Source organism: Necator americanus, chromosome II (assembly GCF_031761385.1).
Source record: "Necator americanus strain Aroian chromosome II, whole genome shotgun sequence".
Taxonomy (NCBI): domain Eukaryota; kingdom Metazoa; phylum Nematoda; class Chromadorea; order Rhabditida; family Ancylostomatidae; genus Necator; species Necator americanus.
This window is the reverse complement of record NC_087372.1, coordinates 16,066,059-16,085,119: the sequence shown is the minus strand read 5'-3', so window position 1 is coordinate 16,085,119 and position 19,061 is coordinate 16,066,059. Positions and strand designations below refer to the sequence as shown.

The following is a 19,061-nucleotide window of genomic DNA, read 5'->3' as shown; positions in this document are numbered from 1 at the left end:
ACCTTCGGCGCAATCTACAAAGCTGTGGTGTGTTTTTCACCCACGTATTTTTTTCTCCTTATAACATACTATACGTATTGAAAAGCTTATCATGGGCTTGATACAAGTCCTTAGTTTGATTCAATAGATTTTTGCTCTTTTGCAGATTGTAGGGTTCTTTCTACTAGTGGCAACTTAGTTTTGTAAAACCAATCATTAAAAAAAGAGCGCACATTGGATTCCAAAAATTACAGATCAATGTCTCTTACGACTTGAACTGGGTTTAGAAATGGCTATTCTCCTAGTAGATGCATTCCAACGTTACCCGTAGTAACCTCATCTTCCATGTACTGCAGTAGTTCCCTTCTCGTGGCTCCTCAGTGACCGCCCTTCTAGTGGCTACCATTCCGCAGTCTCCGTTGTTGTCATTTTGTTATTCCAGTACCTTTGACTGAGTTCCAAGTCAAAGTCATGGCACTTACTATTATACATTAAATTATTGCTACTTTAGTTTACTAAGTTATTTCTTCGCAAAACATCATGAAAAAGCTTAGTTTAATGGGGCCTGCTCAGGGAGCTTTACTACATCCAGCGATGTACTCGATAGACCACAGTATACTCATGTTTTTACTTCACATAAATAATCTCCGTAAATGTGGAGAGTTCTATTTATGCTATTGATAGCAAACTAAACTTCAAATCTAAATTTTGTTTGAGGTCCATGAACACATGTGTAACCTACACTATGACTTCTAAGTGAGACAACGTATAAAAACGGTATTTCTTATCCTAACACTGCGCACACCCATCCTTCGCTTTAACTAAGTAGAGCTCTAGATACTTAAGTAGGGCACTGGATGGGTTTATTACTCACTTATATCAACTACACCATCGCATTGTATTCGGGTGTTCGGAAAGTTTAAAAAGTTTGAGGATGAAGTTTTTTGCGTTAATCAATCCGCTTGGGATGCGACCCCATGTTCACTTCAATTCAGAATCGTTTGAGGTTTACGAACGTGTAACTGGCCTATACAATGACTTGCGTTGGCTAGCCGATGTGTCAAGTCAGTGTTCTTATCCTCCCAGACAAGTCTGGTACTAATTTATCGACCTCGGAGGGATGAAAGGCTTGGTGAGCGCTGGGGCGGGTTCGAACCTCTGATCGATCGTGCAGGAAGCGGAACCTCTAACCGCTACACTACACCCGCCCGTTCGGAAAGTATCTATCGAAATACGGCAAAACTTCAAAACAAGACAACTTTTTAACAACATTTTATTATTCGACGAAATAATCTCCATCAACATCGACAATCTTCTGCCAACGTCTCACAAGATCACGGATTCCTTTGGCGTAGAACTCCGGCGACTTGGAGGCGAAGATAGCCCGAAGGTCATTTTCGAGGTGGTCACGATCATCGCAGCGCTTCTCTTCCAGGTGATGCTGAAACGACCGGAAGAGTTGGTAGCCGCTCAGGGCCATGTCTGGGCTGTGCGGTGGGTGCGGTGGAACTTCCCATCCGAGCTCCAAAATTTTCTGGGAAGTTCTCTTCGCGATGTGAGGGCGCGCGTTATCGTGCAGCATTCGAACATTGTCGAGCTTCGGGTGCAGCAGTTCGAAGCGGTAGATTCCATGAACTCCCCACCAGACGCTCAGCATGACCATCTTCTCATGGATTTCACCTTCACGAAAGGATCCGGCATTTCATCGCCAGCGCACCACGCACGTTTGTGAGTGTGGTTGACGTAGAGGACCCATTTTTCATCTCCAGTGACAATGGTGTCCAGCCAGTCGAATCTGCGGCTTCTTGAAAGCAGCTGGGTGCAGATGTCCAGACGTCTTTGGCGGTTGCCGTCGCTCAATGCATGTGGGGGCCACTGACCGAGCTTTCTCACCATTCTGAGAGATCGCAGTCCATTGCTCACGGTGGACAGCGGCAGCCAAGACTAGCAGCAAAATACCGCAAACCTTCACATGGACACTGCTCCGCAAGATTCTTCAGTTTGTCGAACGATATTGCAGTCGGTCGACCAGAGCGAGGCTCATCTTCGAGTTTCTTGTTTCAGGCTTTAAAACGCTGGAACCAGGCGCGCAGACCGCTCAGAAGGGGCTTCAGTGCCGAATACTTGACTTAAGTTTCGGTGGGGTTTAGCAGCGGAGTGGCCAGATTCGAACTCGTAAACGAGTACGTGTCGAATATGGGTGGGATGTTCGGCCATTATAGGATGAAGTAAGGAGGGATGAGGGAGCCAGATATGTTATTTGTATACAAGCGGTAGTGTCCTCATATATATATATATATTTATTTATTTATTTATTTATTTATTTATTTATTTATTTATTTATATAATATATTTAAACGGGAACTTCCAGAACATCTCAAAAAATCTGCACTACTGCGAAATTTTCGGCAGCTACTTTCCGAGCACCCTAATATTACAGCTATATCGTTCTTTCTGTTTTATATACCTGCATTATTTTTCTATCTTCCAGCTCTTCTACTTACCCAATTCAAGGTTCTTTAAGTTTTTTTTGTAAGCCTCGATACCATTTCTTGCCATTTGAAAATGTCCTCCAATGTTCAACAAGGTGGTGAACGTGTTCTTTCGCTTTTCTGTTTTAGATATTCCCATTGATCAACTCGCAAAAAGTTTTACTCCTCAATGGGAGAAATATTACAAACCTCAAAATTAATTGGTGAGATGATCACGGCCTTACAGACTTCGCATAGTTTTTTCCTGCTTCCTGAGCTGTCCCAGGCTTCACTACTGGTAGCCGATTATATTTCCAATAACAAGTCCTTTACCTAACATTACCTAACATACACAGATTTCAACGATTCGTTCTATTTGCAAAACATTTAAAGGAAACCCGGCTCATCCCAAGTCAGAAACCAATTAGCCCTGCAGTACATCTTCTGAAAGCAAACCTTATCTGCAGAAGCCTGAGGCGATCTTTTTCTTCGAACTCGCTGTGGCATCATGACGTCCATGCAAATTTGCAAACCACAGTAATACCACAGAAACATTTACAAATGTTAAATAATGAAAGTTTGTACGTGACCAACAGCTAGAATGTAGTAAATGATGGGTAGTGATTAGGCATATGTCAGTACAGCATTGGTGCCTTGCACAAGGATGACATTATACTTTGAATGTGAAACTGAAATAACAACAATTCCCCTCATTATCCTCACTTAGATTCGTGGAGGTGGTCACGCCAGAGCAGTAGCTATTCATATTCATACTATGCGGTTGCGCGAAGAACCTCATCTACTTTGCGAAGAACTCCCATGGTTATGTATGTAGTTCTTGAAAGCAGTCAGTGAAATAAACATGGTAGTTTTATACTTATCATCAATTAATATACTAATATACTGATTAAAGTCACGATCTGTCTAACACATTGATAAAGTGCGACCTTCATTTTGAATAGGTTCAAATTCCGCCGGGAATTCGTTGAAGGAGATTACTCCACCTTCGTAATTGAGCGCCGAACTTTGTCGTCTGTTCCCCTCGTTTTCAGGAGACACATCCAGTAAAATCAGTAGCTGCTCAATGAGATCTGATGCTCTACACATCAATTTTATTCGTTGCAGTGAACACGCGGGTATAGTTCAGATCCAAATGCTTCCACAATTTCTAATTCACTTCTACCTATTTTTTTGATATGTTCAACTTTTTCAGAGGATTTGTTAGAAACATGCAGTCTGTGTTAGCTATCTTTTGTATGTATCGCTCTTATTTTTGCAAAATCAGGTGGGAATTAAGAAACAAAGAGTTTAGTTTTAAAAATTGCCGTGTCTTTCGAACTACCCACACATAATTTTTTCGTCCTCAACACTTCTGATTAGTCTGTATGATTCTACAGCAACATTTTTGTTCTGGAACTTATTGTGAAGAATAAGTTGAAGCCAATAGCGATCATAAGTATAATAAATTCATTGATAATATTACTACCGACAGCTTATTTACTACCACGCAGGGCTGTGGACTTCAGTGCCCACTTATAACATGGTTCACTGGATATGCTCATACCGGAAAGGCTCACTATTACTTTCCTCGCACAAAGTTTCCCCTTCGTTCTATTTGCTCCTTGACTTATTCCAGTACGACATGGACGTTTGACGTCACTGAGAGTAATTTTTAATTGTGCCATTAAAGTACGATAAGCGAGAACTGAGTGTGTGAGCGTCAATGGGCACCCACCATCCAAGTTCCTCATTCGACCACGCCACATTTTAAGCGCCTGCGATTTCCATGTTGCCTAATCCAACTCTGGCTAAGTAGTTTAATCCTGCTGTGGAGGCGATTTTGGACGACTATGACATGTAACATGACCGACGAAAATAACTGCTTAAACCCTTTATTTGTGAACACAACCGTGAGACATGTTATGAACAGAGTGACGTTACTTATTTCATTTCTCTTATATTTCCGCAATCAAAAACCATGCGTATCCTGCAGTACATCGCAATTTTTCTTCAACATGGCAAGGAATTTATTCGTTCTTAGGTTCTTCTTTTATTCTTTTGTAAGCTGTCGCACACCGTCATTTCAAATATATTTGTCGATTTTTTTCTACTTGATATCATGATTACAGGTAAAATGTCGCTGAATCGCTTAGTATGTTACGCTTTTCTGCTGATGGCATTCTTCTCCTGTATTGTTGCGTTGCCAGGTAAGGGCGTGTTATTTCGTATTTAATCCTCTCCGAGTATCGTTAAGTGAATAATGTGTTGAGTACTGAGACTCCTTGCAGTAAGAACTCCTCTCTTGCGTAATTCTGAACATTGTTTTTTCCTGATAGACCTTGCGTGCTCTCGCTAATGCCAGCCCGTGGAGTCTGTTTCTGTCATTAATGAACTTTTGCTTTTAAGTAATAATGAAGAAGTTCGTAAAGCGTTTTCCAACAGCTGCTCCTCCGTGGACTTCAAAACGAACTGATCAGTAATCAACTGAAAGAAATGCTAAGTCAGATAGGATCCTAATCCAGCAGTGGGGTGTTTTTTTTTGTTTTTAGTCTGGGACAGCTCAGGAAGCAGGAAAAAAAACTATGCGAAGTCTGTAAGGCCGTGATCATCTCACCAATTAATTTTGAGGTTTGTAATATTTCTCCCATTGAGGAATAAAACTTTTTGCGAACAGAAAAGCGAAAGAACATGTTCACCACCTTGTTGAACATTGGAGGACATTTTCAAATGGCAAGAAATGGTATCTTACAAAAAAAAAAAAACTTAAAGAACCTTGAATTGGGTAAGTAGAGGAGCTGGAAGATAGAAAAATAATGCAGGTATATAAAACTGAAAGAACGATATAGCTGTAATATTAGGGTGCTCGGAATGCAGCTGCCGAAAATTTCGCAGTAGTGCAGATTTTTTGAGATGTTCTGGATGTTCCCGTTTAAATATATTATATAAATAAATAAATAAATAAATAAATAGATAAATAAATAAATAAATAAATATATATATATATGAGGACACTACCGCTTGTATACAAATAACATATCTGGCTCCCTCGTCCTTCCCTACTTCATCCTATAATGGCCGAACATCCCACCCATATTCGACACGTACTCGTTTACGAGTTCGAATCTGGCCACTCCGCTGCTAAAGCCCACCGAAACTTAAGTCAAGTATTCGGCACTGAAGCCCCTTCTGAGCGGTCTGCGCGCCTGGTTCCAGCGTTTTAAAGCCTGAAACAAGAAACTCGAAGATGAGCCTCGCTCTGGTCGACCGACTGCAATATCGTTCGACAAACTGAAGAATCTTGCGGAGCAGTGTCCATGTGAAGGTTTGCGGTATTTTGCTGCTAGTCTTGGCTGCCGCTGTCCACCGTGAGCAATGGACTGCGATCTCTCAGAATGGTGAGAAAGCTCGGTCAGTGGCCCCCACATGCATTGAGCGACGGCAACCGCCAAAGACGTCTGGACATCTGCACCCAGCTGCTTTCAAGAAGCCGCAGATTCGACTGGCTGGACACCATTGTCACTGGAGATGAAAAATGGGTCCTCTACGTCAACCACACTCACAAACGTGCGTGGTGCGCTGGCGATGAAATGCCGGATCCTTTCGTGAAGGTGAAATCCATGAGAAGATGGTCATGCTGAGCGTCTGGTGGGGAGTTCATGGAATCTACCGCTTCGAACTGCTGCACCCGAAGCTCGACAATGTTCGAATGCTGCACGATAACGCGCGCCCTCACATCGCGAAGAGAACTTCCCAGAAAATTTTGGAGCTCGGATGGGAAGTTCCACCGCACCCACCGCACAGCCCAGACATGGCCCTGAGCGGCTACCAACTCTTCCGGTCGTTTCAGCATCACCTGGAAGAGAAGCGCTGCGATGATCGTGACCACCTCGAAAATGACCTTCGGGCTATCTTCGCCTCCAAGTCGCCGGAGTTCTACGCCAAAGGAATCCGTGATCTTGTGAGACGTTGGCAGAAGATTGTCGATGTTGATGGAGATTATTTCGTCGAATAATAAAATGTTGTTAAAAAGTTGTCTTGTTTTGAAGTTTTGCCGTATTTCGATAGATACTTTCCGAACGGGCGGGTGTAGTGTAGCGGTTAGAGGTTCCGCTTCCTGCACGATCGATCAGAGGTTCGAACCCGCCCCAGCGCTCACCAAGCCTTTCATCCCTCCGAGGTCGATAAATTAGTACCAGACTTGTCTGGGAGGATAAGAACACTGACTTGACACATCGGCTAGCCACCGCAAGTCATTGTATAGGCCAGTTACACGTTCGTAAACCTCAAACGATTCTGAATTGAAGTGAACGTGGGGGCGCATCCCAAGCGGATTGATTAACGCCAGAAACTTTATTTATTTTTAACCTCCAAGCACCAGAAATGATAAAATACTAAGCCCATGGTAAAAAAAAACGAACTGTAGTGAAGAGTCTAGGGCAAACGGTGGAAAGATAAACAAAAAGCACTTAACAAAACTACAAAAATTCGAAAAGAAAATGAAATGTTATAAGAGCCGACGAATTCAAAAGGTTTTTCTGCAGTCTTAGACGAATTCATTCTATCGGAAGTAAATTTCGAAAATACCACTTTACCACTCCTTTTTAGTTTTTTGAGCAGAATTTGAAACCAAAAACAAAATAAACAAATTATTACCCAACTTTAAACACATAGCAATAATATAAGCGACTGACCTTGTTGGTATCCAAATTTCATAAACTTCCTACTGCTCAGCAACAAATACCATGCAAAAATTCTTCAATCAGATAACCCCTAATCCAGCGCCCATGCACTAAATAACTGTCTTTTGAAGGATGAATACGATGGCAATAAAAAATTCGCGACTTCTTTTTCCAATCCCGCTTCCTAATATAATTTGGTTGAGTTCCTGACACATAACATGTGCAGCGTTGCAACTATCTTATATCATCAACTTATATCAGCGGATTCACACAAACGCAAACAAATGTAGTTTGGAGCAAGCTCCAGTTTTTCCAGCAATTTGCTGTTATTTTAGGACGATAAGAGCTGCTGTTGCCTGACAATTAATGGGCACTTTTTCAACTTCAAAAAACGCGCAGACATCCGTGCTGAACAAAAAACCAAGACAAAGAGAAGTAACAATTAATAAATAACAAGTATAATTGCTCGAATAGCTTAGTTAAACACCTTTGCAAGACCATGTTTGAATGTATCATAAAGTGCCTCGACATTACTTCGCTCTACACGAACATTTTGATCGATGTTGCAGTGCAAACCGTTTACGAGCTTCTCACGCAGCAGCAGGCTTCTCTAAAGCTGCACAGGGTTATTCATCAAGCTGTTTATGACACTTTGAAAAAAGTGAAAAAAATTGCTTTGTTTTTTTTTGGTGGCTGAGACAGTTGACAATTGATATTGACAATTCAGAGGCCTAGCTAGCAATGCGACAAAGACTGCCGCTCATCCCTGGCATCGTTTCCATGTCGAGAGTGGGAAAAGCCTGTACCGGGTGACAAACCACTGATGCACTGTGGTTACATATATGAATGTTGCATCGTTTGCCCAACACAGGGTGATTTGGTCACCTATTTCCAATTTCTCAAGCAGCAGTGCCCCAAATTAAGAGAGAAACCGATAGAAAAGTGGTAGGCCTTCTTGAGCACGCATGTCTGTGTGCGGACAGAAACATGGGAGATTAATTGATTTCGAAAACCCAGTAGTAAAGTATCCCAATTCTTTTTTCTTTCAGCTCATTCCAGCAAAATGAAAAGAAATCCTCAGTAGCCGCGTTACCATGATGTTAGCGGATATCCGCGTTGTGCAATTGCTCCGCTCTGCACCTGCGGCTACTGAGGCTCTGACAAAGGCGACAACGCCGAAACGTTAGCCGTAATAAAGTTGGTTAACAATCTTAGTTGTTGCCTAAATTCGACTATCAACAAGTTGCAATCTCTATGCCAAGATTCAAGGAAAGTCGAACTTTCGCACTTCTGAAAAGAAATCCGTCAAAGTTTTGTTAATGCGTTTTAATTATAGCAGAACATGTAAGGACAGACATAGAAATCGCGCTCTTCGCAAAACACGACTTGATTCTCGAATATAAAGCCTCATGGACGGGGTAGAAGAGGCATCGCTTTGTCTACCTCACGACTTTAGTGAAATTAACAAAATGATACAGGGCTGTCCAATAAGGCGGGTCGGCCGAATGACGTGAGAGTCCTATAAGTGCACCCACAAGCCTCGAGCAATCACTGGTACGTAATTGTGCGTATGACCGACTCCGCACGTGGTTCGTAGTATCACGTGCAAGTGTGGTGATGATTGTTTAGGAGAAACTAGGCGGCCACTGCGTATTCTGGTAATGAAACATCTAGATTGGCTTGAAACTCCAAATAGAAGTTTAATTCAGGATCTTAGTCTGAAATGCGCACATCGGACTAACTACATATTGCAAGTGTTGATCTACAGGTCAGGCCGCTGGAACCCCTTATAGAAGCTCTCATGACTAATCAGTTGTATCATCCGTGCTCCCGTTGTTCATCGATTTGCTCGAGCGGGCACCATTAATACTTCCATTTGTCCCGATCGCGCGCAAGTGTTGCCTAGTGGCATTTCTTCTCGCGGGGGACTCGAAGAGCCTCGTACTTTTCTTTGAAGAACTTCGTGAAGAGGTCTGGCCAATGGTCTTCCTACGGTGCGTTTGTTGTCGGCAGCGTCTTTGATCTTCGATCGGTGACGTAGGAGTGAACTTCGAATCCCTTCCTTCACTTGCGTAAAACGGGTTACTCCTCACCATATCAATTCCGCGTTCTATAACGCTAATCGCATTTTCTTCCTGCTTGGATAGGTCGAAGCAGTAAGAACGGTGGTGTTGAATAGGTGAGTACGGAGGCGGATGTTTTTGGTCCTCTTCACTACATACTCGATGCTCTTGAATGCTCCCCAAGCCGCTCGTTTCCTTCTGCCCAGTTCGGAGGTCAAGTCGTTCATCATGTTGATTTCCCCACCCAGATATACATAGCTGGAGCATTCGGATACTTATTACGCGTCTCAAGAACGACTTACCCGCATGTCCAGTCCTATACACGCTAATCAAAACTCACAAGCTCTCTGAAAATGCCCTCATTTCGAACGATCCACGTGACCTTAAGTGAGACCTATCATTAGTGGTATCGGGGGCCCCACGGATAGAATTTCCCGGCTGCTCAACATAATCCAAAATCAGGTGCTCAAATATGTCCCTGCCCACCTCAGCAGTTCTAGCAACTTCCTAAAACATCTCCGCAGTACCTCGTTTGAGCGTGAATGTGTAGTAGAGACCTTTGACGTTACGTCACTCTATACGAACGTTTCAAACGATGTAGCGATGCAGGCTGTTCACGAACTGCTCACGCAGCGCCAGGCTTCATTGAACATGTATGAATTAAGCATTAGGCAGATCATGACATTGATAAACGAATGCCTGAATTGCTCTATTTTCCGATGGTCAGACAGTACTACCGACAACTTAGAGTCCTAGCTATGGGACAAAAGCTGGCACCCACTCTCGCCATTGTTTTCATGGCCAAGATAGAAAAGCCTATAATAGACCGCAAACCACTGCTGTATTATCGTTACATATATGATTGCTGCGTCGTCTGCTCAACACAAGCAGAACTAGACACGTGCTTCAATCTTCTCAATCAGCAGTGTCCGCACATTAAGTTTACAAGGGAGAGACCGATAGACAATTGGTTGACTTTCTTGAATGTGCACATTTACTTGCGGAATGGGATATGTAAGACTAAGTGGTACCGAAAACCCAGCAGCAAAAACATCTTAATCCACTACCTTTCAGCGCATCCCAGCAAAATGAAAAAATCTGCTATAGGTAACATGTACAGAACGGCGGCAAGAGTCTCATCGAGTAGCCAGGAAAAAACATGGTCTGAAAATCTGGCCCATGAAGTGGCAATATCCAATGGGTACCCAGCTGGAGATGGTGCTACCCGACAAGCACGACATCCTTCTCGAAGATCCAACGTAATGGATAGCCCACAAAAGATCCCTTTCTGTTTACCTTATATATCTTATGATATGAGCAGAGCTGTCTACGAAAAGCGGGTCTATAGAATGACGGGAGGGTTATGGAAATATCTCCAGCAAACCTCAAGGATCAGCTGGTACGTAATCGTGCGTATGATCGACTCTGCACAACTCCCAGCTGCGTGGTTTCCCGTATGGCAGAGAGGGTGATTGCATGATATCAGGATAGTGTATCGTATCACGTGCAGGTTGTGCGGTGACGAGTATATAGGGGAAACGGGACGTCCACTGTGCATAAAGGTCAAGGAGCATCTAGATGGACTCGAAAAATCTGAAACCTTCACCCCACTTGGAGCACACCGTAGAATATGTCATCCAAACTCCGAAGTAAAGGTAGAAGTTCGTATAATATCCTACGAGTCCGAGATCACAGCACGCAGAACGCTAGAGGCCTTTTGGATAACCGCCAAAAGTCCAAAAATGAACAAGAAGGATGAGTGCATTGCTATCATAAACGAGTTATCCCTATATCAAGACCTATGCGGGTTTTGATCTATGGGCGGGCCGTGAGGTCCCTATATAAAAACCCTTGTGACTCGTAGTTGTGGTACGTGGTGGTCTGCTGCATTAACAAGTCTAGCTAATGAGGTAAGTACTAGCCAATGTATTGCTGTTTGAGTTTGCCTACCGTTTGGATGCTTTCGGTAGGGTGATGAGGCGCTTGAGGGGATAAATCACTACTGGCTTTGAACTTTCCAGGCTCTGGCGAAGGCCATAACGCCGAAACGTTAACCGTTGTTTAATAAAGGCGATCAATACCAATCTTGGCTACAGCTCAAGGAAATCAATAAAAAACATTCGGATATGTTCGTTCCAATGATCGGGCATCAGAAACCCATCCGTTCTTCATAAACGTCGTCCTGTCTAGATTCAGCTGAAGTCCGATCTTTTTACACGTTTCATCAAATTCAATTCAATCAATTCAATCAATCACGTCGATTGTGACATCATTGTAGAATGAGGAAATGTTGGTGAAGTTGCTATACAACTCACGAAGTATTTTTATTTACTGAGTGGGCCGCCTTGGTTGTTCAAGGCCTATATGACCGCTTCGTCATATAGGTCTCAACTGTATCAAAGGCGTTCTTTAAATCGATGAAAGTGAGACATAGCGGCATCTTGTACTCGTGCGATACTTCTATGAGTTTTAACCGCATGTATGTGGTCAATCGTACTGAATCCTTTTCGGAACCCTGCTTACTCGCATGGCTGTCCTCCATCTAATGTTCCTTCTATCCTGTTTTGTGAAGAGCTTGTAGATGACAGACAGTAAGCAGATTAGACGATAGTTGCCGATGTGTTGGTGGTCTCCCTTCTTATACAACAACGCAGTCTTGTTGGTTTTCCATTGCTTAAAAATTTTGCATTCCGACAGATAACGAGTAAAGAGGTAGGTGCTTCAGATGTTAAGGCTTGGTTCTGCCGAGACCGGGTGAACTACGATTCTTCATTGACATGATGGCATGTTGTACTTCGGAGGGAAGGACATGTCCATCTTCCCTCAGATCGTGAAGAGGCAAGTGGACGTGGCTGTCGAATAGATCTGAGTAGAAGTCATGAATGACCTTATTCATCCCCTTTCTCGACTCTGTAGCTGTTCCATCTGGGGTCCGGAGAATAGTCGTTGTTGTTTTTCGATTCGCGAAATTCTAACGGGCATAACGAATGCTCTGTCCCGCCTCTGCAGCTTCAGCGAACACTTCTCTTCTCTCTTTGAGGTCTTCCGTTATCGCCTCTCTGCAAAGCCTTGCGAGCTCGCACGTGAGTACTTGGTTGCCTGCAATTCGTGCAGCTCCATGCTGACGTATAAGGTCTAGAGTTTTCGGAGACAGGCGTCTCTTGGTAGTTTTGAAACTCTTCGCTTTCCTCTTAAAGTCGTGAAAATGTTCAACAAACCCTCCATATTCGATGTTGTGCATGACGGTATCTTCCCAAAAGCCGACTAGTGAAGCGAAGAGCTCTCAGTCGATGATAGTTCTGGAAAATCGCTTAATGAACTTCGCGGCTTTTTCTTGCCTCTGTGTGAAAAAAAATCTTCCTCGAAGAAGGCGATGGTCCGAAACTTTGGTAAAACAGCGACGTCCGCCAAGCAAAACGTCCGTCTCAGTCGTCGTGATGAACTCTGAAAGATTCTCTCCCTGCCCCTGCTCGTTTCATTGATTGCCGTGCCTCCCGATGTGAGGTTCACCAGGTGTTCTTCTGGGCCAATGTTGGTGTTGATATCACCAATTATTACCTTATAGGAGGTATAGTCTTCTCTGTAGAATTTCTTCACGTCCATATAGAAAACTTCGACTTCTTCTTCTTCGTAGCTTGATGTTTTAGCGTAAACGATGAAGATTGTCAAAGCTGGTGTTGAACCACATCTTCTCATCCGTAAACGGTTCGGGTTGTAGGTTGTTCGAAATAGTCGATGTTTACTGCCATGTTCGTGTTGACGAGGACACAAACTCCACCAACTTCTCTACTGTAGCATGTTCTTAAGAACAGTTCTTCTCCAGTGTCATCCGCGTTCAGTAGGCTTTCCTACGGAATCAGTTCTCTTTTTATTACTATGTTTTGCATGAAAATTTAAAACCCATGCGCAGGTCGCAAGCCTCTAGTCCCATGAGTATTGAGAGAGCATTGCACTCCTTTGGAGTGGACATATGGAGCTTATTTGTTGGAGGCGACTCCGAATCGTCTCCCTTTCATCTTCCAGTCACTTGATCGCAGGCTTTTAGCCGGACCGACGTGCGGGATATGGTGGTATTGTAAACCGATCCTGGCACGGCAGAAAGAGTCCATCCCCTGAATTCACCTGCGTCTCAGGGCAGGTACAAGGTCGCTTTTGGTCAGCGATTAGCCTCTTATCTGTCACCTGGGGACGCGCCACGTAGCTTCGCGACCAGGGTCAAGCGTGCTTTGAGAGTTTCTCAACAGGGTGTCGTAAGAAGGGTGTTGAAGAAGGAGGAGGGTCGTAAGGCTTGTCAGCAGAGGAGAAAAAAATGAAGAGAGCAAGGAGAAAAGACGAGGGGATTGTCGATTCCAAATGAACTCATGTTGAGCGGTGCAAAATATTAGAAAAATAGATGGCGTGAAGAATTTTTCTAAAGATTTTGCCGGTATAATTTTATACCCTTGGTACGGAACTAGTTCGGGAAAATAGTTGAGTTGTTTAAAAAAAATTCACCAAGAAAATGGAACATATTGAACAGGAGAGAAGGAATCAAGGAGTGAGTGTGTGAAATAGGTGGTTGGCAGAATTCTGCAATCATAGATGGCGTTGTTTTTATTCCAACTGTCAGGGATCAGTCCCTGACAAAAGAAGAGTTTTTGCATTTAGTGTACGAGAGTTGAAAGAGGACAATTCTCATTCGACAGTCATGAATGTACTATTATCATTCGAAAAAGCAATTCCGATGTTGATACTGAGCGAAAAAAAAAACTCCTACAGCCGCAATTAGGCATGAAATTAGTACTAAGTAAACCCCACGAGTTTCTGAATATCGACGCTCAAAGTGAATTTCATGCAATAAATCTGGTTGCGAATTGGAGAATTCTTCTATATTATTGCAAAGTCCGGTGCTTCTAGCCTTCCTGGTTTTTTTTTCAAACCTAGTTGAGAAAAATTCAAAATTTTGCCTCAAATTTTCCAGTTTTTCTCAACCAGCTTTTGAGGGAACCATAACACCTACGGAGACCAAAATTTGCAGTTAAAGGTGTTCCTTGATGCTTTATCAAAGCATTGCATCGAATTTTTAACTTCGCAATGGGAAAAAGTGCGAAATCTCAGATTTTCGGCAACGTGTCAAAATCTGTGTGACTTCAAACAAAGTCCAATAACTCAGTTCGTAAAGACGAATTCCGTTTGAAGAGTGCTGTAGAGGAAGATTTTTGCTGTCACAATTTACTTTTACTTTTTTACAGAAAGTTTTCATTCTCTCAAAAGCTAGTTGAGAAAAGTTGAGAAAAATGCTAAAGTTCACACCTTTTTCTTAAATAGCTTTCAAAAAAACAAGAGGGTCTCTGAGAAAGATATTCTGGCTCTTTTATAGCGCAAATCTTCCTTAACAGAAAGCAGCCACCTATGTCTTCCTCCGTCTCTAGTGTAGTCCGTTATTCATATTTATTTCAAGCTACCAAAAAATCCGACCAGTCCGGCAGTAATTACCTGTTTCTAATCGCTAAAATGACCTCTTAGTAACCCCTATTTGTGAAGAACAGTGCTCTAAATACAATTTCAGAAACACTTCCAGTGAAATATCCTAATAATTTTTTTCGGCTTTGCAAAAACAAGGTTCCTGCGGGGATTGAGCTCTCAACGGATCGTTTCTGTTTTCGATGAGTAAAATTGTTTGTAAACAGTCGGAGATGGTGTGAAAATGGTGTTAAAACGTGTTCTCCAACGTTTCCAGCTGTTTTTTTTCCATTTTTTTTTATTTTGTAGGAGTAATGGTTAATGGTTCCTCTCAGTGAGCTATTAGTGGCGTCTATATTATATTATATATTTTTATTTTACTCGTTTCGCTGTTTTTTCCATTTTGCTAACATAATGGTTCTTGCGGGGATCGTTTGTAATCACTCTCAAAAGAAGAATTGTTCCGTCGAATACACGTTGAGAGCGTCTATGATATTAAATATTCTTACTTTACTTGCGGCACTTTGTATCCATTGTAGCAGTATTTACTAATATTTGCTACATTATATTACTTGATTTATTTATTAAGCGTCCTATTTGTTTCTTCAATTCTGTTTATTATAATTAATTTTTCATTGCTATATAAGCCTCTGTACTAGGAAGAATGAGAAAGAAGGGATCGTTTTCTGGAGGGTCTTCAGTGGAAGGGGTCGTTATCAGGAGGGTTTTTTCTCAACTACACGCTTGACACTGCTCGCGATTAACCGGCTGTGTTCCCTCTAATAAAGGAGATCCGAGGTTGTGATTAATAGTTGTAGTAAAAGATTATCTGCTACGTTTCCATGGCGTTCATCACGTGAAGTAAGCACTAGAACGTATATTGGTCATTAAAAATGGAAACCGTCCAAATCCGTCAAAAAGCTTTTTGTAGAGTGATGAGTCTTTTGAGAGGATAAATCACTTATGACTTCCACATTTCCAGTCTCTTACAAAAGGGAATTGCTGTCATATAAGTTTTTAATAAACTCCAATCTTGACTACAGCTTAAGCAAATCAATGAAACTTACAAATAACATAAACAGCAAACATCAATAAACGAAAAGCTTGACGGAGAGTGATTGTGTAATATTTTTTGAGCAGATTGTTATTGATCTTTATTCTGGCTAACGTTTCGGCATCGTCGCCTTTTTCAGAACCTGCGAAATCAAAGACACGTGTAATCTACTCTCTCAAACGCCTCGTCATCCCACAAGATATGACATAACAAACAGATTATTCAAAGACAACGTCAGAAAAGCAGACCATCATAGCGCTCACATTCATAGCGGCAAAATCGTGATGTTAGTGGACCACCAGTTGTTAGAGTTGCGCTAGTAGTAACTAGTAACGATACCACCACCTCTGACCCCGTAGCTGAAAACCCGCAAAGGTCTTGATATGGAGCCAGCTCGTTGGTCACAGGCATTCTTCTTTACGATTTATGAATGAACTTTCAGCCGTGATATAAAACGATTCCAATGTTTTCGCGCCAGTACGTCTGATTCGCCTCCCAACATCGTGAGAGCTATCTTAAAAGAGGTGTTCTCATGACACTGTCTGCGATGAGTACCTAAAAAGTTGATGTTTATGATTTTGCGAGTCCGTCTAGGTACTCTTTGACGCGGGTACATAATGGTCTTCCTGTGTCGCCAATGTACTCAGCCCCACATAACTGACAGGTGGTTAGATAGATAACCCCTGATACCGCGCAATCACCCTGCCTCCCATTCGGACAAACGATGCAGTTACGTGACTCACAAAACCTATCATAGGCACGGCTGCGAACTAGCTGTTGCTTCAGGTTCGCAGGTGGTATGTATGTACTACTCTGATTAAAGGCATCACCCCACGAATCTGAGGTGGCGCAGATTTGAGGTGGAGTATTCATATACGGGATGGGAGACTACGGAGAGGGGGGTGATTCCGTCCATTTCTTCCTGGTTGCCGTAAAAAACGGCCCTGAAGATGCGGCGCCGCACAAGGCTGGCGCGCTCCAGTCGAACTCCCTGTAGAAAATAGTGCGCCAAAACGCCTGAAGCCGTATCTTCCGGGCCGTTTTTTACGGCAATTAGGAAGAAATTGACGGAATCATCCCCCTCTCCGTAGTCTCCCATCCCGTATACGAATACTCCACCTGAAATCTGCATCACCTCACATTCGTGGGGTGATGCCTTTAAATCTTGCAGACCCGTCTGTCGTAAGATTAAGGTCGCACTGCATTGCTCATGTCATCCGAAATAAAAGGAAGACAGAAGGGGATATTTGTTGTTGACTTGACGGAGAGTTTTATGCTATCCGAAGAAAGTTTTTCAGACAGTATTTTTTGATTCATAAATAATAAAATGTAGATTTCTGCATTTTATTTCCTAACTAAAATGGCATGGAATGTCAAGCGAACAATGGAGCATTTGCGGCACATTTGGTAGCTTGGTTGTGTGATTTCCACTGTCTTTTAAGCAGTATTTGTTATGGAAAAACATACGAATCAAACAAAAACAAGTTTATATGATTTTTCTGAAACGTCATCCCCATCAATTTCAGTTTCTGCTTCCCATTTGCTTGGAAGACTTCGGAGGCAATCCGCTTTGACATCGATCACCAAGTCATAGAAATGGTTATAAACTTTACGCCCCTACCAGTTTTCCTAAGAACGATTAACGAAATGATCTGTTGGCACCTCTGTGGGAAAATGTCGTGAGTGAGGATGCAGTTCGCAACCTTTATTGGCCATGGATTCGACGACATGCTGTTCAACGTGTGGACGCGCACTGCTCTGGTGAAGGATGATTCGGTTCTTCTTGTGCGATCTTTTCGTCTCAACTGCAGCATGAAGACAATTAAGCTGTGCCAGGTAGATGTCACTGTTCATTTCAAATCGTCGGTTACCGATTTTGTTCGGAATACTGTTAACGCTCGTCACTGTCACTCTGCCACAAGTAACTGTCATTTGGCGACTTTAAAGAATAGCCATCGGTTCATCTCCGGCGACGAGATTTTTCAGACATGGTGTCTGCCTATGTCTCTCCGCACCCAGCCAACTTCAACACACTTTCAAAGTTTTCAAGACTACCGACAATCGTGCAATGGTTGACTTTGAAGGTATCGGCCACCATTTGGGTTGTTATGCTCTCATCTCCATCCACAGTCGTCAGAAGTCTCTGTTCATCAAAAGCCGATGGTCATCCTCTTCTTCGATCATCTTCCAAACTCTTCCGCGAAATGGCTGTGACGTCTTCCATCCTTTTCTGAAGTGGTAGAGGATAATATGAAAAACCTGATTTTCGCCACGTTTTTATACGAGCAAGACAGTGAAGAACGTTTTCCTTTAAAAAGATAAAAAACTTTATTTTTAATAAAATAAAAAAATGAGGACAGGATTTTTTGTGGTAAAAACACCCGCCATTAAAAACAACGGATAATTATGCACCAATCAATTTGCATTTAGGTGCTAATGCTTTCGTAATGTTTTTTAGATTTATTCTGTGTCAGAAGGACAAAAAACGACATGAAAAAGAAGGGTAAACAGGATAAAGATCGATATAAGGCATCGAAAATCTTGTTGAACGAGGAAGTCGTTGTGAATCACACATAGACAAGGAATGCTCGAATCTGTGTTTCTCAGTCATACTAGTCTACATTATTCAAACTTTTTCATTTCGGAATTCATTATCCTAGTCTCAGATACTCATCATCGAATCCCATCTGCTGTCTTTTGTTTCGTTTCACTCGCGGAAGATCTAACATAGATTCGAATTTTTTTAGTGATGCTTGGTGAAGATCTGGTTGAAACTCCTTCTGGTCTTTCTTATCTTCTTAAGAGAAGAGATGGTGAGGTCTCTTTGCTAGGACGACAGTTTTCCTAAACAATTTTTTTCTTTTAGTTGCATCTGCTCTCCCCTTTGAGCTACCTGAGCACCTATTAAAATCGATGTTGAAGTACAGAAGGTATTGAGTCCGACGTCGGTTGCGATCACATATAACGAGACATCAGCTTCACGCCAAATCAATAAACGCAATATTTGAAATGAAAACTATTATATGCTGTGATGGAAGTGTGTACTGCATCGTTTCTGTTCATATCCATTCCTTAACAACTTTCACAACGTTAATCAAAGATCATATTATAGTTCTCTAATCTGTTCTAACTGAAATAGTTGTGGAATAAATTTAATCTGTAGAAAAGGGGACGAGTCCGATTGAGTCAAACTATATGTGGCTGGACTGCCGAGATTAGGAACTATTTGTAGTAGTGGTCAAGGTTTTTTTTTTTTTGGTTAGCAGTGGATCTATTACATTTTTATTCTGAGATCATGATTTAGAACATATCCTTGCTGTTACATTATCCGCAAGTACCCATTCGTAATGTCGGGTCAAAACGACATGAAGCA

At 42.3% G+C, this 19,061-nt stretch overlaps 2 protein-coding genes across 3 annotated transcripts; one reads left to right on the top strand and one right to left on the bottom strand.

The window, feature by feature from the left end:
* Positions 1–1,255: 1,255 nt before the first annotated feature.
* RB195_018005 (uncharacterized protein) lies at positions 1,256–1,642 on the bottom strand (the record flags this gene model as incomplete). Its single annotated transcript, XM_064185235.1, has 1 exon — positions 1,256–1,642. The coding sequence occupies one exon, from the start codon at positions 1,640–1,642 to the stop codon at positions 1,256–1,258; it is 387 nt and encodes a 128-aa protein (XP_064041116.1).
* A 200-nt stretch (positions 1,643–1,842) lies between these two features.
* Positions 1,843–18,625, top strand: RB195_018004 (uncharacterized protein; the record flags this gene model as incomplete). 2 transcript variants are annotated; one of them, XM_064185234.1, is made up of 5 exons in its annotated part: positions 1,843–1,978; positions 2,044–2,118; positions 4,580–4,657; positions 18,436–18,501; positions 18,555–18,625. In XM_064185234.1, 5 exons carry the CDS (start codon positions 1,843–1,845, stop codon positions 18,623–18,625), a joined length of 426 nt encoding a protein of 141 aa, XP_064041114.1. The 2 variants fall into 2 exon arrangements, with proteins under 2 accessions (XP_064041114.1, XP_064041115.1); XM_064185233.1 differs by lacking the exons at positions 1,843–1,978; positions 2,044–2,118 and having other exon boundaries at positions 4,585–4,657.
* Between the last annotated feature and the right edge of the window lie 436 nt (positions 18,626–19,061).